The 24817-nt window shown below is 38.9% G+C and overlaps 1 protein-coding gene across 1 annotated transcript; it reads right to left on the bottom strand.

The window, feature by feature from the left end:
- Nucleotides 1–13975, bottom strand: LOC121670440 (plasma membrane ascorbate-dependent reductase CYBRD1). The gene is made up of 4 exons (XM_042040643.1): nt 13724–13975; nt 6562–6770; nt 3822–3976; nt 1–3619 (listed from the first exon to the last, which is right to left on the bottom strand). Exons 1-4 carry the CDS (start codon nt 13908–13910, stop codon nt 3319–3321), a joined length of 852 nt encoding a protein of 283 aa, XP_041896577.1. The 5' UTR covers nt 13911–13975; the 3' UTR covers nt 1–3318.
- Nucleotides 13976–24817: the final 10842 nt, after the last annotated feature.

Below are 24817 nucleotides of genomic sequence, written 5' to 3'. Positions count from 1 at the left end.
TTGGCAATATCTTTTAGTCACTCAATAAAATATCCATGTAAACAAGTAATTCATATTTACAATATCATATGCAATATTCTTGGTTACATGTAGTAAGAAGTACACATGTAATTACATTCAATTTTAAAACCAAATTTGCACCATCATTTCTCAGTTTCATTAATGTTGGAAAAAAAAGTCTTCTGCTTCTGTGCATAGTACTGCATGACAGCATGTAAAGATAGTATTTTTTTTCCCAGGCCTCTTAAAAAGATAGCAGATTCAATGTTAGGTTTTGTAACTTCCTGTTTTTCTGTAAGAATCCAAACCTGGAATGTAAGTTCTACAATCATGTTCCTGTAAAAACGACCACGTAGATGATTTCCAAACATGCAGAAAAATACTGATGAAAAAGCTAGAGTTCTACCTCCCATTTGTATCTTTGAAAATACACTTTTTTATTTCCTATGTTACTATCGTATTTATGTTACTCATAAATACAGGTAAGAAAATTTGCATGAAAGGAAAGTTAACGGAAGGCCACTTTGAGAAGTAGGTTTAGGACTATTACTCTCCAAATACTTATGTATTTTTATTTAGCACTTGAACTAACCTCATTTTTTGCAAGGATACTTAGAGGTCTTTCTAGTCAGTTTAGAATTAAGCCAAAAGTCTACAGTATGTTTTGTCAGTTTTAAATTGCACTCACCAAGACTGATCAAGGTTCAGGAGCGCACAGCTACTGCATCTCATGGGGACCTTCCAAAGACCAGCAGCCAGAATCCCATCGTTCATGCACATGAGATATCACTGATTATAAATTCCCCAAATGGAATCTTCCAGCTTCCACTGAGTTTCTACCATCATGTTTAACCTCTAAGTTTAAAAACAAAATTATGTTCTGTGAGGCTCCCCTCAAAAGGTTGCTAATCCTTGATTTTGAGAATAGAGAAGTAAAGAAATGCCATCATTCTTTTTTCAAGTATCATTCCCCTTGAACAGTACATGGAATACAATGGAAAACAGAGGGCATACTGGTTATTATAGCTTAACTTTAACAGTATATAGAACCAGTCACCTAGAAGCTGTTCATTTCAATACGTTCAACTCAGTGCTGTAACAAAAGAAGTCATAGATTTTGTGTTCTTTTCCAGTACACTGTACAGTTAGTTTCTTCCAGAACAATCCCTAGGCAACTGACTACCTTCCATACAAACACGTGCTTTTATTATGTGACCTAGTACTATGCAAGAATTGAGGGAGCTCATTTTCTTAGGTGGATGAGACAGAGTAACAGGCCAGTGCATAACAATTTCAAATGCTGTTGGCCTGTGTGAGTGCAGTATAGAAAGCTGCATAGTAAATTACTACAAGTGAGCTCATTTATTCACTTCCCCTGTCAGGCTTCACTGTTTGATTCACTGCATATAGTGGGACTGGAGGAATGCTCACACAATAGTTTAGTAGTTTAGTTTAGTATTCCTTCTGTCATACCTGAATTGTACATTAAACGTAGATATTTTCTACAGTGAAAAAATATACCAATGTGAGGTTGGTCCCAGTCATCCTCAACAAGTGAAAACATAGAACTCTGGGATGTAGTCCTGGAGTCCCGAATGGTACAGCAGAAAAGTTTTTGAAGTATTTTACTATGCTAGCTTTCTGTACTGAATTCACCAAATAATAAAATATTATTACAAATCAAATCACAGGAACTGAGGTGCTTCTTGTCAGAGAAGACTTAAGAGTAACTCTTGTCCAAAATAGTTTGTGAACTACAAAAATGGTGTATTTGTTGAAGGGTAATGTATTAAAATGTTTTTAAAAGCTGAAGAAGATAAAAATTTATGTAGTATTTAAAAAATAGGAATTACATGCTGTCTGAAACTATGTATATTCCAACATGAACAGTGGTAAATTTAGATTTCTAGTGGGCTCTGAAGCTTTTACAAGAGATTATAATAGAATGGTTCATCGTTTTGGACATGTGCAGTCCAAATAATCTACTAAAATTATTCTTCTATAGTAGTAGAAGTATAAATATTGTTTGTATCTGTGAAATTAATGAATGAGCATAATACATTAATACTTTAATTATTAGAAAGAGCTATAAAAGTAAAGTGCCAGTAGGGACTCTCTGTTACTTAGAGAAAATGGCATTATTTAACACTGTAATTTCAAATTAAAAAGTCATCGAGTTTATATAGATTGCTTATAGACTAAAGCATGTCTTCATGCGTATGAAAATAATGCTTTTGATGTCAGGTGTGAAGATACCCAAACTGGCTTTCAGTTAACAGGTAGCATTTTATTAAAACAGCAAAGCTCACCTGTGTCTTAGAGAAAGCATTTCTCACTTCAAGCTTATTTTTTTTTCTGTGAGACTGATAGGAGATTTTTCTGGTTTCTAACCTCCTAATTTGTAGTCTAGTACCACAAATCAACAGAACGGTGCAATCAAATAAAGGTAGTAAAATGCTGCCTCTGGGATAAAAGGAAGACTTAAACTAAGTGTTAATTTTTTCTAAGTGTGTTTCTATAGCTTTTCAAATAAGACAAATTCTGCATTTGGATGTCTTTAAATTTCCTTAGATTTCAGTAATAATTGCACATAATTCAAAGCCAAATGTTGTCTGCATACAATATATTTGGTAGAATTTGTTAAAAAGTCAACAAATACATTCTGATTTTAAAAAAATAAAACCAAAAAACCCCAGAAGTTTCTAAGGGAAACATAACATTTTATGAAGATATCAAGCAAACATTTAATTTCCTTATTTTTTAATTAAAAATTTTAGAATAAACATTTTATGGAGCAACTCTGTAAAGTGCTGAATGACCTCAAATCTCATAGAACATAGCAGCTGGTGAGGGGGTTAATCAACTAGAGAAATCAGAGCTTTAAAAAAGTGAAAACTACCAGGAAATTCATGTGTGACAAACTAAATTATTCTGTTTGGTATACTTCATGTCTGATTCATAACCTTAAAAATCACTCAAGAGCAAAATCTAGTTTGAATCTTGTTAAATTTTTCATGACTATTAGAGATACAAGCATTAAATTAAGAAGTGAGATGGAAAACAGTTTCCGATTATGTGATTTTCCCATTATGTGATGTCATTCATGCTCTTGTTTTTTAAATGAGGACTAGGCATGGACCAATATATGTTTGGGACTTACAGGAATTTAAATCCCTATGCAGAAAACTTGAGTATTTTTCAGCAAGCCATACTAAAAATGAACCCCCAACCTACTTAGATATCAATGTCACTAAATTAGAAGGACCCTTACCAGGGGAAATTTGGCAGTATAATAGTACTTTTATTCTGTGTATTTTCTTACATAGTTGATCTTTGTCCTGCTTCATCAAAATTGATGTTTTGTTTTCTGGCTGCTTCAGTATTGATCCTCAGATCAGATTTATCTGCATTACTACTGTTTGTCATTGTGGATTCCACTTGTGTGCCTTCAGGAGTCGCTGCATTGAGCCTCAGAATTTTAGCATTCTCTGCTGGGGGGCGCTTCCAATGGGGCCTGCTTGCCATCCATAAAACAAGTGAACCAAATATGACAAGCAAAAGACCAAGACAGTTGACCAAAGTTGCTTCTGGTGGGGATGCACTGTATGCAGGATTTTTCCTTTGAAAGGGAAAAAGAAAGAAAAGGTCAGAAAAGATTGTTTTAAAAACAATCCTGGTCTAAAAGCAGCAGTCTCCTACTAGGTAGGTCATTTTAATACAAACAAAACAGTGTCCCAACACTGGATGCTTATTATTCTGGGCAAATGGAAGTATAGTTTACAATGAATAACCTTAATAAACAAGTGGAAACAAATACTTACAATGAAAATATAAGCTTTTCTGTGATTCCCATGAGAGCTGTTGCAATCACGGTTGCAAAGATGGTAAGACCCGAATAAATATGTATTGGCATGAGAACTACTCGAAGGTGAACTGGAGCAAAAGGGAGCAGAAACACAGCGAAACCCAAGAGAAGCTAAAACCAAAACAGATTTATAGTTAAAGCTAGATGGAAAACAAACTGCACTTCTCAAGCAGAATAAAAATAATCATAAAAATTCCATTCTGAGATATATTCAGGTAAAAATTTGAAAAGAATTGGCATTTCTATTTTTGAATGTGTTTCCTGTCAAAACCAAAACAAAATTCTGGATTAGCACTTGGGAAGCAGACATTCAATATTTTATAAATCATCCTACTTAATATCAGTGTCCAAACTTACTGATAATGCTAAAACTCCAGCCAAACTAAGTTTTCAGTGTCACTAATTCGCTAGTATAGTAAAGGTGTGAGGAGCTGCACTTTTACAGTCTCTTCAAGTCCTGTTCTCTGCTCCTGTTACAGATTTGCACATAAAGGAACATCAGAAGGCAGTCTAACCTTCTGACTTAAATGGATTAAATAATTTTACCTTGTAACAATTTCAGTTAAATTCAAGTGCCTATCTTTAGAAGGAGAATGGTCTCTCAAGATATCAATCACATGGCATTTACAGAGTGAAGACATGTATGGGTGGCATCAAGTTATTCAGGGGACATTAGTCCTCCCATTAGCACTAATTTTGTGATGGAAAATAACCCATCATGTCCCATGGTTGCAGTCACAGGCTTGCCCAGTCATATTGAGGTTGCATCCTGTCTTTAGTTTGTTCTACTGTTACTTGCCCCTGCTGCTAAATTAGACACAGGGCATGAGTTTGTATTCATCTTGCTTTAACTTCCAGTCTTAGTCCTTGTTTTGTCTTTCCATGATGTATTAGAGACCCTGGTATTTTCTACCTGGGAAGCTTTTTAGTACACCATAATCAAATAGTCTCTTAATCTTAGATCTGCTGAACGGTTGGAGTTTTTTAAGTATTGCACTGGAAGATAGCTTTTCCAGCTCTCAAATTACTTTTCCAGAGTTTCTTTGGGTTTGTTGCTTTTAATTTTTCTGATAATTCGTTTATATTTAAAAAAAATTATTCCATAATACTTCATATTAGTTTCACTAATGCCATCTTTTTCCTGCTGTCACAGCATTGTGAGAACTCATTTGGAGCTTCATGTAATTTTTGAGTACTTCTTTCCAGAGACATCGTTTTCCAAGAGACAGTCTCATTTTACATTTTTGCCCTATTCTTAAATTTATGTCAGTGTGCTATACTGTATTAACCTACATTTGACTTAAATACAGTATAGTTACAATATTGTTCCTGTAGGCAGAGTATTATGTGAGCGTAGGACTGACATGCCACTTCTGGTAAGTGCCAAACATCTTCTCTATTAACGAAGATACTAGTTTATGATTATTTTTAGTAGTGCTCAGTCACTTAACAAACATCAGTCTGACTGGAGAACTACATCCCAGACTGGAGGAAGGAACACCAAGGATCTTTTGATGTGACAGGCAAGGCATTAAGTGCCATTGGTCATGTTTATAGTAGCAAAATGAAAAGTAGAACTAAGATCTTACTTGCAATTCTTCATTTAACCATTAGAAAAGATACTGATACTCAGTGTAGTGGCAGCACAGACTTCCTTGAAATAGCTGCATTACTAGGACAAAGAATATCTTAACATTGTTCTTTCTTATTAATTCATATTCGTTCTTATTAATTTGCTCAGCTATAGAGAATATACTCAACAATGCTGCAATATGCTTTCTTTTTTTCCAAGTGTTAGAAACACTATTTCAACATTATTTCCTGTACCTCCTAGCCTGAGCAGTGAAGGATGAAGTCCAGAACCCAAATCCCTTAGCTGAGGATTTTCTGTGCTTGATCATAGATAATTAAGTCTTTTTTAGTGTTTTGGAAAAAAAATATTTGAAGTAACAAAATAAATTTCCATAGTGTAATAACACAATTTAGGGAGTTCAGAATGTATACACAGAAGCATCTGTATGTGTTCTGTAAATTTCAGGGCATGGTTGCTCTTCTTTGCCAAATGCAAAACGTACTAAGTTAGCTCATTTTACATTACAATAATGCTAATTCTCTGCCAAGAGGAGCAGTTTAAAGCATGCCCTGGAACATCTATCAGAGTTTTGCTGATTCAGGAAAACTGGTTAGCCAGTAGTAGCTCATTCAGATGTGTCAGATCCTTTACATCTCTACTGTTCCCTGATGCACTTGTTCTGCTGATTAACAAAAGTCTTGAGGCCAAGAAGTGACTACTTAAATTTATGATAGCTGGAAAAAGAAAAAAAAAAAAAGAAAAGCTGTTGCTTCATTGAAGACTTCCTTAATAAATGCTCTAACTATATTTAAATATGCTGCCAACAAACCAAATAACTTGCTGTAAATTCAGGAGTTAATAGAGCTTAGAATCACACTACTGTGTAACTGTATTGTAAATTAATGGCCGTTATCCCAGCAAATAAATAAAATATGCTTAAAAATGCATTTTTCTTCAGAGTCAGTGATCCAGTATTTGTACGTTTACATGCTAATTTGCCAAATCAGAGTGTAAAATGGCTATCCCAGTAGTTACAATGTACTTGTGAGAGCCTATTGTGCCTGAATTACTCAAAACCTCCTTCAAATTTACAACCTGTTTATAAATACAGTTAGATTCTGACCTGGAGAGAATAAAATATAACAGCAGTCAGCCCAATCCAGCTGTGCAGACTGTACATGTTAGGAATGTTCTTGGCATTGTGGAATTCAAACACGGCTACCATAGAAACAATTGCAAGAATCATAGCTATGGTATTTAATCCAGCATGTATGAACTTCATTAAGAGTTTGCTGCACTTCCAGGTCCAGGGCAATCTGTACACAATAATAGCTGAAGAAAGAAGAGAAACAAAATTTTATGCCTTATAGGGTAACTTCTCTCAGATGTTAATAATTATGCATAATTCACATAGTTACATTGTAAATTACAGTAAAATCCAACCTTTAATCTTCTCAAAATGTCTATTGAAAGGCTTTTTCTCATACACATAGCATAGCATATTCTAAATATACAACTGAGGCTTAAATATAGCTTTTAAGGGATTTTTTCCTGATTAAAAAACACTCCCAGAAACTTAAGTGTGTTTCAAAAAAAAAAAACCAAAACAAACCAGTAAACAACTTGATATCATATTTTCCTCAGTCATTAAATTGATCTAACAGGGATTTGGCATAGGATTTTGATTTTTCTGCTACTAGTCAGATTGGAGCAATATAGCCTGATTCTTACGTTGAGAAGATAATTTGTTGAGAAAGTGTGTAGAATTATTTTATAATATTTATTGTCTTTGCCAACTTTGGATAATGCTATTCTCTAATTGCATAGATACTTATATGACTGTCTATTGCATTGATATCAATAGGAGTACTTTGAATGGGAAAATGCTCTTCAGCATAAGGGAATCATAATCTGACACTTAAGAGACAAAAGCATTTGACAAATACAAGTCTTCCACCACTGTTAGATGAATGTAGGGAAGTTTTGCCTATACTTGAATTAATAACTCTAGCAGACAGTATTTTGTCCAGTCTGAACAAAACAATAATATCCATTGATCTAACTGCGGATGGTCCATAAGAATAACTTAACCTAGAGCTGCTTCTTGCCAAGTTTTCTCCAAGATCCTCACTGCCCCTATCCTGCCACAACTGTCCCCTGTCTGTCATATGACCCAGGTGCTTTCCACAGGGGACACAAACAGACCAGATTAGATCACTGAAGCTCCAGGTACATCTGATTACAAACTAGGTAGTAATTCTGAATGTGTGACAGCACATAAGTATATTCAGATAACAGGGGACAAATATTTATGAGGACAACTGATAATTTAACCAATAAAGACTAATGCCCCCATCTATAATGTCTTGCCCAAGCAAAAAGTCTGAGCTCCACTCAGTGATTCATCACATCCTAATTTAAGGCTTCTGCTTATGAAATTACAGTGAAAATTTTTATATATAATTAGGTATAATAAAACAAAGGAATAATAATTTATATAGGTTTTTTTTTAAAAAAACCTGTTCCAACCATTAAGAAATAGAAAAGTATTATCTGATAAATGCAAAAATTAGAAATTTACTTAATTGATTATCATGCGCCTTATTCATTACTTCTCCGTAACCCTTGCATTTTAGGCAAAAAGCATCGATTATGGAAAATAAATAAAATATTCTCTCTGCATGTTCTGATGAATAGTAGTAATAAATTACAAATTCTTTCCAAGTTCTGTTCACACTTTTTTTAAACTTGGATGCATTTCAATAAATACAGTACTACACTAAGTAATTCACAAAGAAAACAGTTTACAAGTCAGATTTCCATACTATGATCAGATTTTAAATCAATGTATGCTCTTACATACTGTGTGAAAATATAATACTGGAATGAAGGCGTTCCTTAGAATATTTAAATATGTACAGCACTTCGGTTGTTCTTGCCTTTCTACTATAAAAAGCAACAGTAGTAAATCCTACAAAATCAGGAAGATAGAAACCTTGTTTTTAAAATGGTTTGACTGTCTTAAAGCAATCTATTACATAAATATGATTCAGCACACCAAGCTTATCACCTCCAACAGTTCCCCAAAGTGACATTACGTGATAATGTTGGAATCACAGAATCCTAGAATCACTGAGGTTAGAAAATACCTCTCAGATAATCGAGTTTGACCATTAACCTATCACTGCCACGTCCACACTAAACCGTGTCCTGAGCACCACATTTACATGTTTTTTGAACACTTCCAGGGACGGTGATTCCATCACTTTTCTGTTTCAATGCCTGACCACCGTTTCAGTGAAGAAATTTTTGCAAGTATCCAATCTTAACCTCCCCTGGTGCAACTGGAGGCCATTTCCTCTTGTTCTATCACTTGTTACTTGGGAGATGAGATCAATCGCCACTTGCTACAACCTCCTTTCAGGCAGTTGTAGAGAATGATAAGGGCCCCCTGAGCCTCCTTTTCTCCCATCTAAACAACTCCAGCTCTCCCAGCTGCTCCTCACAGGACTTGTGCTCCACGCCCTTCACCAGCTTCGTTTCCCTTCTCTGGACACACTCCAGCACCTCAGTGTCTATCTTGTACTGAAGGACCGAGAACTGGACACAAGATTTGAAGTGCAGCCTCACCAGTACCAAGTACGGGGGAAGAATGACTTCCCTGGTCCTGCTGGCCACACTATTTCTGATACAGGCCAAGATTTTGTTGGTCTTGGCCACCTGGGCACACACCGGCTCATGTTCAGCTGTCTGCCAGTAATATCCTGCATGAGACTATTATTAATCAACTTGGTACTAATGATAATGACTCCTGATTTTGTAAAGCAGATGTATCAAAAGGCCCCAAACAGGCCACAACGTCCCATGAGGATATTCCAGTAAATCTTCCCTACCATATGTCCCACAGTATTGTCAATAATTTATTCAAAGTACAGCAGAGTACTGGACTCTGTATGAAGAAAACTTGATGAGCATAGGTCCTGGTCTCAGTTTTCAGTCTTTGATCTCAGAGGGTCAAGGGTTTTCTTCTTGTCATCTAGCTGATGTAACTTCCAAAATCACTATCAAAATCCTTAGTCACTTGTCCACAGTCTCAGATCTCTGGGCCTTGAACTTTCTAAACTGCTTCCCATAAACATTACAATCGGAAACCAAAGAATAACAGACTAATGGTTTGGCCAGTTGTTAATACCATCCATTACCATGTTACATGCCACAGCCCAGGACATATGCATGATGTTACAGTTTGGTTTAATCCTCTTTCTTTTTTGTGTGAAGTTACACCTTGCAACTTCAGCAGAATTATTACTGTGAAAAGACAGTTCCATTTCCCTATCACCACTTCTGTGTGCTTCTCCCTGCCTTTCTCATAACTGGTGCTTTTCTGACCTGCAGGAAGAAAGAAGACAATCTGGGGAACAAAGGGGAGAGAAGGAAGATTCACCTTTCAGTGGTACAAACTCTTAAAAACTTACTCAGATGTGATGTTTAATTTCTTGTCAAGACTAAAACAGCCCGGGTTAAAAGCACATACCCAGTTAGAATGTTTAGTGGTGACATGGTAAAGCAGCCTTGTGAAGAATTTTATCAAGGTAGAGCGTCTCTAGTACTGTTAAGAGATTTCACAGCCTAGGCACCCTAGACTGAGCTTTTTGACTCAGATCTTACTCCGGTTTTGAACTATGATTTTAAAACACATCACATAAGGCACAGTTTTCTTGCAATATCTTTATATGGCATGGGACATCTGTCCTTTAACAAATGTACAGGGCAAAATTCTAGAGTTAGCTTCCTAGTATTTCTGGCATGCGCTTCACATGTTGTAGGGAAGTGATGGATTGCTTACGAGATGCCTTCCACCTTAGAAGGTACACAGAATGGCTCTGTGAGTGCACTGGGGCTGCACTGCACAGCACCTCACAGCTGTCAGAAAGGAACGTTCCTCTTCCCTCCTCCTGTTTTCCTCTTCTGTCCCTTCTTGGCTGATCCTGTTGTTTACTTCTGGGAAGTTCTGAATGCCCACAAGGTTCTTTGGAAATAACTTCAACACCAGAATGGAGAAATGCTGATTTATGATTTCAAAGGGACTCAATTAAGCTCATCAAGAGAGTGGCGTCTTCAAAAGTTGCCTGTGATGAGACCCTTACAGGTCACCAGTAATTTATCCTTCCAGTTCTTGAGAATTCTGCAGCTCCTTGGATGTTAGGAACTCCAGCATTTATCTGTTTTTCCTTTGAAGAAATATTTTATGTTTGAAGCAAAAGTAATCGCATGTCAGATAACTCAGAGAAAGCTTTATCTGTTATTTCAAGATGAAAGACTATGCTTACTTTAAAATAGATTTGCACTCCTTCTCTTTGCTCTTGCACATTGTCCATCATCTCCCTTCTCCCATCTGTGGTGGTTCAGAGACCCTTTGTGCAAGCGATTCAGCTTTCTATTTGAGAAAGAAAGGTACTTGGGGTGGGTGTGGGGGTGTATTTGATAATTTTCTGCTAGTTGAGTTAATTCAGTTTATGCATCTGACAGTGGCCGGAGCTGGCACAAACAAATGGGTAGGAAGGTGAAGTCTGAGTCAAGAAGAAAGCTGAAAGGAGAAGTAGAGGAAAAAAGTAGAAGTATTTGAAGTATTTCAGACATGGTGAGCTGTTAGACTGTCTCACCCACTTAGATAATTTAATCCAAACAAATGAAATTTAATTGATTCTGTAACACCACATGGTGATGTGGCTGACCTGGATTTTTTCTTCTCTTTTCTGTGTAATCTCTCTTAGTTAACATGCATGTCATATTCCTTTATTGATATACTGCTGCTGTTAGACTACAGCTTCATGTTTTAAGCCTGTTTAAAATACAGTTTATAGGATATTTATGAATCATATATGAGAGGAATATTAATTTTCCAAGCACCTTCCAAGATTTATAGTCAACTTACAACTTTATTGTATAGAACTTACATATGACTTCTAAGCAGTAGAAGTCTGATCTGAGGGTGGGAGACAAAGACTACCCCACCCTGCTTGTTCTGACTCACTCTTTATTCAATCTTCCACAACCCCAAAAGCCACCATGCTGCTCCTCAGTCTGCAACAGAGATTTTTACATCTCTGTAGAAAAAAAAATGTTCTTTTATTAGGTGAGTAATTGGAAATTCTTAAAAATAATTTATACCACATTATATCTTGATGGGTTTCTTAATTAGTCCTTTGAGAGAGAACCAAACATTATCATTTGCAGGTCAAACACAAACCATGATGAAAATACACCTTTGAATCATGCCCTGAGTCTACAGACACTGCAACATTTGCACGTGTAAATAAGACAGATTTCCTCATTTACTTATTTAACACATTTTATCACACTACTATTCCTTCAAGCTCTTCTTAAAACTCACTTTTTCCCCATGTTTTTTTCTTACTATTTTCCAAAATGCTGCTGTACTAATATACACACAGAGTTTTATTGCCTATGTTTTTCCTGCCTTAAGTATAGGAAATCTCGAGGACAATTACTGTGCACTGACAGTGTTTTGTCAGGTATAATTTACCAATAGATGCTGATCCACAAATAATAAGTATTAATATTAACATGCCTACAGCTTTGCCATTTGATTGACAAGATATATACCACACTTTTATTGGGGCACATCTACTTCCCAGTATGCTCATTGTATTATAGTCATCCCTTCTACTCCCTACAGACCAACAACACAACATTTCCATCCTTTGTATAGGCTAATAAACTCAAGAAACAACTGGTTTAGTTATTATTTAAAGTCCTCTACAAAAATTTAACCAAGCTTTTTTAGGTACACCTTTCTACTTTCAACTACTTAAAGACTGATTTTTCTTGTATGTGTCCAAAGAGATATCTGATTTCCCAGTCTCATCCAATTTGCTTTGAATTCAGTGGCAGACTTCTGTCAGCCAAATTTGAATCAGGTTCACAGTGGTATCTTATCTGTTGATATTTCATCTGATTTACTACAATGCTCATTCAGTCTCCAACTGTGCTTTTTCTATTATGTAATAGGATTTCCTGCCTAAATGATGCTCTCTTTTTAGTGAATTCCTTGTATATGTGTGGTTTCTTAGCGATGGTAAACTTCCATTTACTTTACTTATGTCCTTACCTATACAGGGCTTGAGGCAACCTCCTTTCTCTATGACACAGGTAAAAAACTGAGTTTCAGAGGAAAAAAAAAAAAGAAAATACATAGGAAAAAGCTGCAGAAAACCTCTCCCTATTTTCTTTGTAAGTTCTATGTGTGTATAAAAAACCAATATGTTGAGCACATTAAATAGTATTGATCTTAGTGAAGTCAACAGGTGGTTTTCATTGCTTATTTATAGCATGGAATTACACTTCCTATTGAGCAATATTATGTAAAACAACTTCAAAATGTGGTTTATTGCTCAATAGTAGTTTGCAGCTTGAAGCTACAAGAAGGCTGAGAACAGCCCCACTCCCACTGGTAAACAAAATCTTACAGTGTATGTTCAAATCACAACATTCCCTTCATAGCCAGAACTAGACAGCCTTCGGCATCTTCCAGCCTTTTGACTGGTTGGAAGTGTAATGGGAAAATGTTAGTCCACAGCTGAATTCTGTGGAATCCAAAGTTCATACACTCTTAAAAAAAATCACTTTAAAAAAAAAAGGAAATAAAAAGAAGCAACCCTGTATCTTAGTATTTGTATGTTATTATGTTACTTAAACAACAGAACAAATGATTAATTTAAGAGATATACTTTACAAAACAATTAATGCTAAGTCTAGGCTGAAGAACTGCATTTTAATAGTGCTTATGGTGCTACATTTTCTCTGGCAAAAACCCCGTTCCTGGATCAGGCTTCTGTGGTACTGAATTTCCTTTCTCCTCTTGGGACATGGAAGAGAGCCAAAAGAAAAACTTTCCTAGGGCAGCATTTCTGGCATTTCGATTTTCAACTTGCATAAATTCCAGCTGCGTAGGAAAAACACACCTCGCAAGCCTTACTCAAAATCCACGGCAATCCCCAGGCCAGAATAAACAAGTGCTTGCAGAAAAAACCCCGAAAAAACCCAAACCCCATATGTAGCAATTTTGGCTTATTACAAGGAACTCTTTGTCCCTTTTCCCGGAGTGCTGGCTTTCCTAAACCGCGGACCGACTGCTGCGCTCCCGCTGTCACCCGCTACCGGCCGCGGAGCCTCCCGCGCCCCGCCGCCCCGGCCCCAGGCAGCCCCGGCTCCCCCGCAGCCCCGCGCCACCCGCTCCGTGCCGACCCGGGCCCCCGACGCACCGATGCCCTGGATGAAGACGAAGCCCGTGATGACGAGGACGGGGTGCCAGTTGAATTCCCCCTGGCTGCCGTCCCAGCTCAAGCCCTCGCGGTAGTGGAAAACCCAGACGAGGGAGAGGATGACCGACACGAACCCAACCAGCAGCGTCGAGGCGAGCAGCGCCAAGAATCGCCCGTAGTCCTCCATCTTTCGAGCCCCGTGCGCGGCAGCGAGCGCCGCGAAGGAGGGGCGAGCCGGCGGCCGGGCGGGGTCGGGCTCGGGCGCGGGCTCGGGCCCGGCGGGGACGGGACGGGCGCAGCAGGGGCGGGAGCAGGGCGGGAGCGGGGCGGCACTCCGTGCCCCTCACCCTGCGGTCTCCGAGCGTCCCGTCGCATTCAGAACTCCGCCTTAGGAAAGAATTTTCTGTGGCAGCCTGTCCCCTGCCATGGTAGCAGCCCCAAAGCGCTCCCCCCCCGGCAGCCGAGGAAGGGAGCTGATGGTCGCGGGCTTTGTGCGAGAGGCTCTTGTGGAGGTTGGGGAGTTCACAGACCCGACATAAAGATAAGCCACCACAGCCATAAGCACTTAGAGATAACGCAGGAGCGCTGCTATGGTGAAACGCATACAGAAAATGCAGAGAAGGAGGAGCGCGCTTAAAGACACTGATGTACTGTACCTGGAGCATAGTCCTGCCATCATGATCTCCCCCTTCCCACTGGTTTAATTGAGTGCTGCAAATATAGAACAGATACTAACCAGTTTCATATGTGGAGTCTGGCCTAAGTAGGCAGGAGGATGTGGACTTCGTTCTGTTGAATAGCACAAATGTATCAAATATCCACTAGCAAAGAAACGGAATGTGTTAAAATTTAGACAATTCCAATAGGTATGGGAAGGCCCATTGCAGGGAAGTTAGAGAGGAAAACAGAGGGAAATAAAAGAGAATTGCAAAAGAGACAATAGGCAACCTGCCAAAAATATAACATGGTAAATTAGACCAGTTTGGTCAAATAATGCAGTTACTTTTTGCTTTGGTGTCATTCACCTGGCTCTGAAGCCTGTCAGATGTAGTAGGAGGATATGTCCAAACATATATTCAACACTACTTTTCTGGTATTTGATTAGCTTATTTTTAAAATATATGTAGTGTTGAATTACATATGAATTAGAAGTTCATTAACTGATTGAGTGAAAAAAATACTATTTACTCTGGCTAACATTTGAGCTCTCTGGTATCTCACACTTGTATTGAGGCCTAGAAAGTGAAAGGAAATAGTTTTATGGAACTTAAAATAGTTCCAGCGGAATACTGCCGATTCAAACACCATACTGACTAAAGTGTTGGAAATATCTACATAGACACAGGAAGACCAAGCCAGATTGGAGAGGGATGCAAATATATTTCTTCATTATTCTCTTTAACCTCCTAAAAATAGATGCTGACATTTTAAAGAAAAGCTTGACTTGAACATCACTTGTATAAAGATATTTAACTTTAATTTGCATGGATTTGTTGTGACCTGCCCTCAGGATTTAACTGGTTGCTCATTCTACTCACAATGGTAACTAGAACACTGAAATAGTTAAATTTCACGAGTCACAGCATCTAACAGAAGATCTAAGCCTTGAATCATCTGATGAATGCACTTGTGCATAAACTTGCAAGGGTGCCAGGTTGTCATTAGCTTATGAGGCACACAGGTCATCTCAATATTATGGTCATTAAAATTTTACTAAGTTTTCTATTGATTCTTAAATGAAAGTTTTCTGTGCAAACCAGCATATAATAAAGCTGTAGATCTGCCTGCTTATGCACAAAAAATATCATGTGCGTTAAACAGAATAGTGTTTCTACTTGATCAAATTGGGGATATTTTTACCTGTAAAAATATCTTTTCCTCTACTCATCCAGAATCCTTTCTTCATTGTCTTTTAAACAACCTTATAATCTTTGATGTCTTTAAAAAAACTTAGTATTTCCTTAAAGAGTATTGTAAAACCTTCATATTTATGTTGAAATGTTACAGATTGCAAAGCATCAGTTTCATGGTACATATTAGTTCCATACGGGGAATTTCAAAATTTTTACATGAAATTCCATAAGAAAGGATTCACAGGCCCCAAAATGTGTCCATTCTTTCCAGTTACATGGCGTGGTCTAATAAAATTGCTTTTGTCTCTGTAAAGCCTAAAAACTGACATAAATACTTATTTTAGTTTACCTCCTATGAACTTAAATTTCCCAATTGCAAAATGCTTCCAGTTCCCACTGATTTTAACAAGCTTTGATTACATCCAGTATCCCAACAGCCCCATTTAGGAATCTTCTACTCAAGCAGATTTTACTTAACATAAAACTATATCTCTTGGAAGACTTTCATGAATTCCTATAGCTCAAACTGGTTTACCCTGTTAAAGCAGCAAATAACAAGAGCAAACACAAAATTTTATTGAACTGAAAAGGAAGCCTAGTTTTACCAAATAACGATGAACAATTTTTTAAAAAAAAATAGAATTGAAGACATTCTAAAGCTTAGAGATTGTTAAATAAACCAAACCAGAGCAAAGTGCAAAATAAATTGTTAGACAAAGTGAAATGTTCTGTATGGAACATCTGTAAAGCAGAAGAGATTTCAGGCAGCACCATTAGTAACTCTGGCTTGTACTTCTCCACGTTTCCTGTTCTTCCACCTCTTCTTGCCCACCTGCTGCAAATGTCAGATTGGTACAGAATCAGAAGCAATCCTTAGCACAGCTATGATGTCCGAGTGGATTTCATGTTTACCTGGGGGTGGGAACTCAACATGATACAGCTGACTGCTGAGGGCTGAATGACGCACTTTATAATTTGTTTGGAAAATAAACTTCACTGGCATAAAAATGAACTATCCTGTATGGGGCTTTCAAGTCTCTTGGATCAGTGAACACCTGCTTTTGTTAACCATTACTGTGGATAGCTTCTACAGCAGTTCATAATCTCTATTCTTTTCCAGAGCCTCTGTCTCCTAGAGACAATGGTATTTTTCCATACATTACCAACTCTATCAGTGTGTGTTCCCTCTTAGCAGTTCTGTTGGGACATGATCTAACATGCACTTCTTTCTTTGGTTTGCTGCATTGTCAGATGTAGGATAATATGACAGCTGGTGAGGGGTCAGTAGCTCTGACCAAGGAAGCTGTGACCAGTCCGGAGAGATGGTCCCGAAAGGAATCGCCTTCCCGAGGCCCGGTGTCTTCCCTCAGCTGCTGGCTAGGAGGGCCCATGCAGAAGCTGTCAGCTCTTTGGTGATTGTCAGCTCGTGATTTCAGCTCAGCTCTGCAGGGCAGCCTCCAGGCCAGACCAGGGAGAGAGATGAGAGGCTCGTGTAGCTGTTCCACATGAGGCAGCTTTATTGTTGGTCTGTACTCCAGCAAAGGGGAGGCCAGGGACAAGCTGCTCTCTGCCCTCACAGGGGCAGGGGGCTAGCTTTATAGGGATACAGGGGATGAGTGTCAGAGGGTAAAGGCCAATGGGCTACAAAGGATCTGCATAGGGTCTCCCAGAGGATTCTGGGGTTGTCTTCTTCTCACCTTAACTGAAGAGTAGCTGCCTTCCCAGAGGGGGTCCTGCTGGGAGATTGCTCAATCTCCTTATCTCAGCAGACATCCCTCCAGGGCAGTGGCTGGGCATACCCCACAGGATAACTGTGACTTCAGACCTGGAAGAACCTACAAAATAGACAGGCAAAATAAGACCTACAAAACAGACAAATATTCACAGATTATTTTGAAGAGGCAGCAGTGGATTCCTGCTGGTATTGGACGTGTGGTACTCGGCAACTGCTGTCATCATTGCTATACCATTCATATATTCTGAGAGCAGCAACCTAAACATAAGTGTACATAAATGCCTATCTAAGCAACACACCATGTCACCATAGGCCATTATTTTGTGCTTCTCATGTAACTTTTTTAATACAGGAAGTGTTTCTAGTTTCCAGTGACCAGTAACTGGCTTGTATTCTGTACTTAAAATAAGATTAGAGTCTCTTTTATCAGCTACAACTTTATCTCTGTTTTTCCATGCTGGACAAGTAATTTAAGATCTAAGCCTTAGATCTGGATATTCCAGATAAGTTACAGTACCCCTTAAAGCATTTCAATGAGTTTTTCAGAAGCCTGATGGCTGTTCAGTTTGTAAACAAACAAAACTGCTGAGATTGTCCAGTCAGCTTTGTTCTGGCAGCTAATTTAACTGACTGTTGTGGAAGCTTTAGAAAGACCCCTGTAGAAGTTATCTTACCAGGAGTAATACAGACAAAGGAGTTCAAGTAATTAGTGCTTGAATGGCACAAACAAACCAGAATGATCCTTTTACTCTTTGGAACAAGACTCTTCCAATAAATTATTTTTTACTTATTCTTCACCCTAGAAAGAGCTTTTGCTGAGATAAAATAGGGCACATAGTACAGTTTTTGTCCAAAATGCTATGCTGGTTATAGGCCAGTCATTGTTACCTGTGCAATGAAACTCTTTATTGACCTTCAATCCATAAACATTTTGCTTCTGTGAGTTATAGGATGTTTTTCTAATAATTAAAGTATTTTGTAGTTTTTTCAAACTTGTGGAACTGTGGGACAATAGTTGGAATTGTCAATGCAAGATTATAAAGTTTAACTGCTTTCAGTTTTTATTTGGCTTGTGCTTTCTTACTTTCTTCCCTACCACTCTCCAGCCTTGCCAATGGGTATGTACTCAAATGAAAAGAGAAAGGCAGGATGGGCACTCTTATTATGCTCAAAGCAAATCTTATCAAGAGAAGCCATTCCTTCATATCTTTTAAGTTTCTAGGCTGGGAAATTGCACCTGGACCTCTAAACAGCTATATTTGTCAAATACAAATAAAGGACTAGCACTTTGGGGATCCCATTTTTGCTTCTCTGTCCTGAACCAGTCATTGAGATGTCGTGGTGAAGTGGGAAATAAAAAGTCATTTTGTTGAAGTAGAAATGCCGGAAGTATGCTGCTTTGGTCCACAAAACAAAATGTTCCTAAGACAGTCATTAGATCAAGCCAGCTTTCAGGCAGTACAAAGAATCACACAGAATCACACACAGAATCACCAGGTTGGAAGAGACCTTCAAGATCACCAAGTTCAACGCATGCCCTAACACCACCTCAACGAAACACTGAGTGCCACATCCAGTCTTTTTTTAAACACATCCAGGGACAGTGACTCCTCCACCTCCCCGGGCAGACAGTTACAGAACTTTATCACTCTTTCAGTGAAAAACTTTTTCCTAACATCCAACCTAAATTTCCCTTGGTGCAGCTTAAGACTGTGTCCTCTTGTTCTGTCAGTTGTTGCCTGGAAAAAGAGACCAACCCCCACCTGACAACAACCACCTTTCAGGTTGTTGTAGAGAGTGATAAGGTCACCTCTGAGTCTTCTTTTCTCCAGGCTAAACAACCCGAGCTCCCTCAGCTGTTCCTCATAGGGCTTGTGTTCCAAGTCCTTCACCAGCCTTGTTGCCCTCCTTTGGACACATTCAAGTGTCTCAACGTCCTTCCTGAACTGAGGAGCCCAGAACTGGACACAGCACTCGAGGGGTGACCTCACCAGTGCCGCCAAGCACAGGGGAAGAATGACTTCCCTGGTCCTGCTGGCCACACCATTCCTGATACAGGCCAGGATGCCGTTTGCCTTCTTGGGCACCAGGGCACACTGCTGGCTCATGTTCAGCCGGCTGTCGACCACCCCCGGGGTCCTTTCTGCCTGGGTACTGTCCAGCCACACCGCCCCCAGCCTATAACGTTGCAGGATGTTATTGTGGCCAAAATGCAGGACTTGGTACTTGGGCTTGTTAAACTTCATCTTACTGGACTCTGCCCATCTATCCAACCGTTCCAGGTCTCTTTGCAGAGCCTTCCTACCTTCCAACAGATCAACACATGCTCCCAGGTTAGTGTCACCTGCAAATTTACTAATGAAAGACTCAATACCCTCATCCATGTCATCAATAAAAATATTAAACAAAACTGGCCCCAGCACAGATCCCTGAGGGACACCACCAGTGACTGGCCACCAGCTGGATGCAGCACCATTCTCCACCACTCTCTGTGCCCGGCCATCCAGCCAGTTCTTAACCCAGCAAAGAGTGCTCCTGTCCAAGCCGTGGGCTACCAGCTTTTCCAGGAGTGTGCTGTGGGAGACAGTGTCAAAGGCCTTGCTGAACTCCAAATAGATAACATCCACAGCCTTTCCCGCATCCACCAGGCAAGTCACATGGTCATAAAAGGAGATCAGGTTGGTCAAACACAACCTACCCCTCCTAAACCCATGCTGGCTGGGTCTGATCCCCCAGCCATCCTATAAGTGCGGTGTAATGGCACTCAAAATAAACTGCTCCATTACCTTGCCAGGTACCGAGGTCAGGCTGACTGGCCTATAATTTCCAGGATCCTCCTTCCTACCCTTCTTGTGAATGGGTGTCATGTTGGCCAGCTTCCAGTCATCTGGAACGTCACCAGTGAGCCAGGACTGTTGGTAAACAATGGAGAGTGGCTTCGCAAGCTCATCTGCCAGCTCCCTCATCACCCTGGGATGGATCCCATCTGGTCCCATAGATTTATGAACATCCAAATGGCTCAGCAGTTCTCTGACTGCTTCCTCCTGGATAACAGGGGGACCATCCTGCTCCCTAACACTATCTACCAGCCCAGGAGGACAGTTGTCCTGAGGACAAAACGTCTTTCCAATGAAGACCGAGACAAAGAAGGCGTTAAACACCTCTGCCTTCTCCCCATCTGTGGTCACTGAATTCCCTCCTGCATCCAGTAGAGAACCAAGGTTGTTCTTACCCTTCCATTTGCCATTAATATATTTGTAAAAACATTTTTTATTATTCTTCACAAAAGTTGCCAAATTAAGTTCTAACTGAGCTTTGGCCTCTCTAATTTTTTTCTACATGCCCTAGCAACCCCCTTAAGTATTTCCTGAGATACCTGACCCTCCTTCCAAAGACGATACATCCTCTTTTTATTCCTTAGTTCCTTCAAAAGCTCCTTGCCCATCCAGGCTGGACATTTGCCTTGTTGACTCATCTTTCAGCATGCAGGGACAGAGACATTACAAAGAAGAGGCAGTGGCATTACAAAGGGCTAAAATAGGAAGAGTGTGGTGTCAATATTCAGGAGTTTCCTAGATTTCCATTGCCCCAGAGCATGGAAATGCGTGCAACCATGCTGCAAATTGCATGTTAGAGGCAGGCAACATCCAAAGTTGAGACTAACTGCAGCTACAGAAGATAATAGGGAAAACTGCCGATGTACGAGTCTGAATATGGAACATCCAAGTAAACATGTTAACAGAATAATTTTCCTGTCTGTCTTCTGGCAAGCAGCTGTTACTGGGGACTGTCTGGAGAGCCTGCAAGACTATCATGTGGAATGCATTGCTTTTTCTGCAGCATTCAAGTAAGACAGAGTTCTTGAGTCACTTTGTGGAATAATTCCAGTGAATTTTAGCTTCCCCTACCATGTTTCCTTTTTTCTTCCTGAGAAGAATGTGCACTTACTCTTCCCTAAAAATATAATGTTCTCAACAACACAGTATTCCTTCTCCACTCAGGTGGGAATAAGGCATTTGTACTTCCAGTTTACTAAATGAGTTACTAAGCTATACCAAGTGGTTCTTAACAATCACATTATTGTAACTCTTCACTCTGCTAGGATACCTAGTTCCTTTTATTAAAAAAAAATCAAAACCAAAAAATCCAATCAACCCATTTTTGCAATTGTTAATCTTTTATTAGCTGAAGCAAGCACTTTAACTACTTTGTTCAATCTATAAATATTTGAATGCACTGGCATAAAATTATTTTCTATATTCTTTCCAATTCTTTCTATATTATATAAGAATATAAGAATGTAATAACCTGAATATTTTGGTCATCTTTTTGTAATTTCAGTAAAGCAGAAATAAATACTAAAGTTATAGTTGTATAAATGCCAAGTCTAGCAACAAGAGAGCTTCAAGTGATCCTCTCTGAATTGCTGATACACTTCAATTATTATTGTTGAGGCATTGCTACAGACATATCAGATCAAGTCAAGAAAAAAGCAGCTCTTTAAAGGTTCTGTAGTGTAGCAATACTTGGCAGTTAGAAAAGAACTCAGCTGCTGTTCTATATATTTTTTTGTGGTTCAGTCTTAGAAAACCAGTTTTACTACTTCCCCTTTTTTGTACTTATCATTTAGGATTTGTTCATTCTGGCAACAGCAGAAAGCTTGTATCAACCAACCTTAGGTGATATCCAACATGAATTCACTAGTCCATGACCTTTTTAATTACTAGACCAACAATTTGCTTTTTGCAGGCAGAGTGCTCAGAGACCTTGCTTGAAGCAGCAAACAGCAGTTCCTCACAACTGTTCTTTCAGAAAGCACTCAGCCTACAGGCCACCCTGTATGGGTGTCCTTTCTAGCAAGTATTCCTATTAACAATCTTTATTATAACTGGGAACCAAATTAATTTATTAGCTGTTCCATCTTGTGGGATAGCTGTTACAGTTCCATAAGGAAAAAAATTCTTGCTGGTGAGTTTTTGGCAATCTTCAGTTACCGTTAAGTAATATAAATGGTATTTTTCTCAATAACAAGAGGAAGATTAAAGACAAAATGAGAATAAAATGAGCAAGAAACCGTGCCATTAAAGTAACTGGACACATTCAGAAAAAAAATAAATAAAAAGAAACATTTCTCCACACTGAAAATGCAAAAGGAAAGTTTGGATGAAGTTACCTAATTGGGAATGCTGGCGAAAGTGGCTAAGATTCCTTCAATTCTATGTTTGAAATATGTGTTTGAGAGTTTCCTCACATTAACAGTTCGCTTATATATTTACATCTCTCTACATATGTATATATAATCTTTTTCCCTTGGGCATCTAGTGCTAGTGAAAATAATGGAAGCATAGGCCATAAGCCTTTCTGGTTTGATATTTTAAAGGATGTACTTGAAACTGCATTTGATGTAATTAATTGAGGCTTTATCTGCATACTCTGGAAGCCATGGCATGAGTGCTAAGCACCCTCTGAAAATCACAGGAAACAAGGGTAGTCGATAATAATTCCTTAGTCTAATTTCTGTAAAATAAAAACCGCTGGTGAGGGGTCAGTAGCTCTGACCGAGGAAGCTGTGACCGGTCCGGAGAGATGGTCCCAAAAAGAGACTGTCTTCCCGAGGCCCGGTGTCTTCCCTCAGCTGCTGGCTAGGAGGGCCCGTGCAGAAGCTGTCAGCTCTTTAGTGATTGTCAGCTCGTGATTTCAGCTCAGCTCTGCAGGGCAGCCTCCAGGCCAGACCAGGGAGAGAGATGAGAGGCTCGTGTAGCTGTTCCACATGAGGCAGCTTTATTAGTTCGGCAAAGGGGAGGCCAGGGACAAGCTGCTCTCTGCCCTCACAGGGGCAGGGGGCTAGCTTTATAGGGATACACAGGGGATGAGTGTCAGAGGGTAAAGGCCAATGGGCTACAAAGGATCTGCATAGGGTCTCCCAGAGGATTCTGGGGTTGTCTTCTTCTCGCCTTAACTGCAAAGTGGTTGCCTTTCCAGGGGAGTTCTGCTGGGATGTTTGCTCAATCTCCTTATCTCAGCAGACGTCCCTCCAGGGCGGGGGCTGGGCATACCCCACAACCTATCAGTAAAATGGGTTTCCTGATAAAAAAGGAGCTAGGTACTGCCTATAAGAAGTGAAGAAAAGTTTTATCTTCTCTGTCTTACTTTAATTAATCTAATGCATTAATTCACATTTAATATCAATTTGATACTACACAACAGTACACCCCTACCAGCAACAGTGACTAAAAATGCTTGCATATAAAATCTCCTGGAGAAGTAAAGTACTATCTTTTTTTCTGGGGGATGAGTTTTGTTTAGAAATTTAACTTGAAGTAAAAGCAGTTGATTCAGATGGGCTGCCACCAAGCATGCAAGTATTTGTATTTGGTTTAGATACAGTTATTTTAAATAGTGTAAAAACTACTGGTTTGTGGTCAGCATCTTCCTCCTATTTAAACAGAAGTTTATTTTTAGAATTTTCTGGGTCTCTGCATAGGTACAGAAGGCAACTCACAGCTTGAAAAGCACAAACCATAAGCATTTAATAATTCTGATTCTTTGGTGTGTTCCAGGCTGTAAGTAGGGTGCCAAGACACTCAGAAGTGTTCAGGGCTAGTCATTTGGGATTCTCTATTCTTAAGTAGCTTTCAAGGTGTTTTAAAGTCAATAGAAACCTCTTTGTTTCTGAATGAAAATGTCTATGTGGGACCTGCCAGGATGGAACATCTGCCCTTATATGTAATGCAGCAACACAGTGTGCATTTAGAGTGATAGAACTTCTTGCACAAGACTCAATCTTCATCAAAGTTTGGGCTGCCTTTTGGTCATTACAAATTACTGCATTTTTGTTTTTTAAAAAGATACTAATGTACATTTATAGATTTAACAGACTATCACTTCATAAGTCTGCCATAGCTTAAAAATAAGCCACGAGGAAGCACAGTAAACTCCTGAAAGCTATGGCTTGTCTTGATGAACAATACTTGCATTATTTAATAAAAGATGAAGTTTAAATATCTTTCTCTGAGAGGAACTGCTTCAAAAAGCAAACAGCAATGAGAGAAAAAATTATCTTAAGTATCTGCTTAAAAGTTGGGTCTTCTGTCTTAAGAATACAGCTTCATATTAGTTTTTATCTTCATATATTACTTACATAGTTATAAAATAGCAGGTAATGGACAGATGTTCTTTCCTGGACCCAGAGTGATAACTTACAGAAGATAGGGTGGAAGTTGGGTGTTGCTGCAACCCTTTTTTTCTACTGTTGTTTCATTATCTTCTTAAATGTCCTTATTGTGTTGTTTTTTCCTTTCCACAATTGTAATTAACTTTTTCTTTTGCATTACACTTTCTTTAAAAACTCACAATAGAAAAATTTTATCATTCTTCTAGAGCTCTTCTCTATTGCATCACTAGAATGATCCACACTTAATTAGTAAAGCCTGGAGCAAAAAGAAGTATTTGCATTTAGAATTGCCATGCTTATGATGACAGTGATAGCAGTGAGTTCTGTTTTGA

Source organism: Corvus kubaryi, unplaced genomic scaffold, assembly GCF_017639235.1.
Source record: "Corvus kubaryi isolate FWS band 111438036 unplaced genomic scaffold, C.kubaryi_AGA036_p1.0 37396, whole genome shotgun sequence".
NCBI classification, from domain to species: Eukaryota; Metazoa; Chordata; class Aves; order Passeriformes; family Corvidae; genus Corvus; species Corvus kubaryi.
This window is presented reverse-complemented; position numbering and strand designations above follow the sequence as displayed.

Bases quoted from the DNA above. Each gene is read 5' to 3' on its own strand.
- LOC121670440 (XM_042040643.1), bottom strand. From the start codon at position 13,910: ATGGAGGACTACGGGCGATTCTTGGCGCTGCTCGCCTCGACGCTGCTG. The intron at 6,771-13,723 runs GTGCGTCGGGGG...TTCTTTCTTCAG, and splicing joins CGTCTTCATCCAGGGCATCG to CTATTATTGTGTACAGATTG. The intron at 3,977-6,561 runs GTCAGAATCTAA...TTTTGGTTTTAG, and splicing joins TTATATTTTATTCTCTCCAG to CTTCTCTTGGGTTTCGCTGT.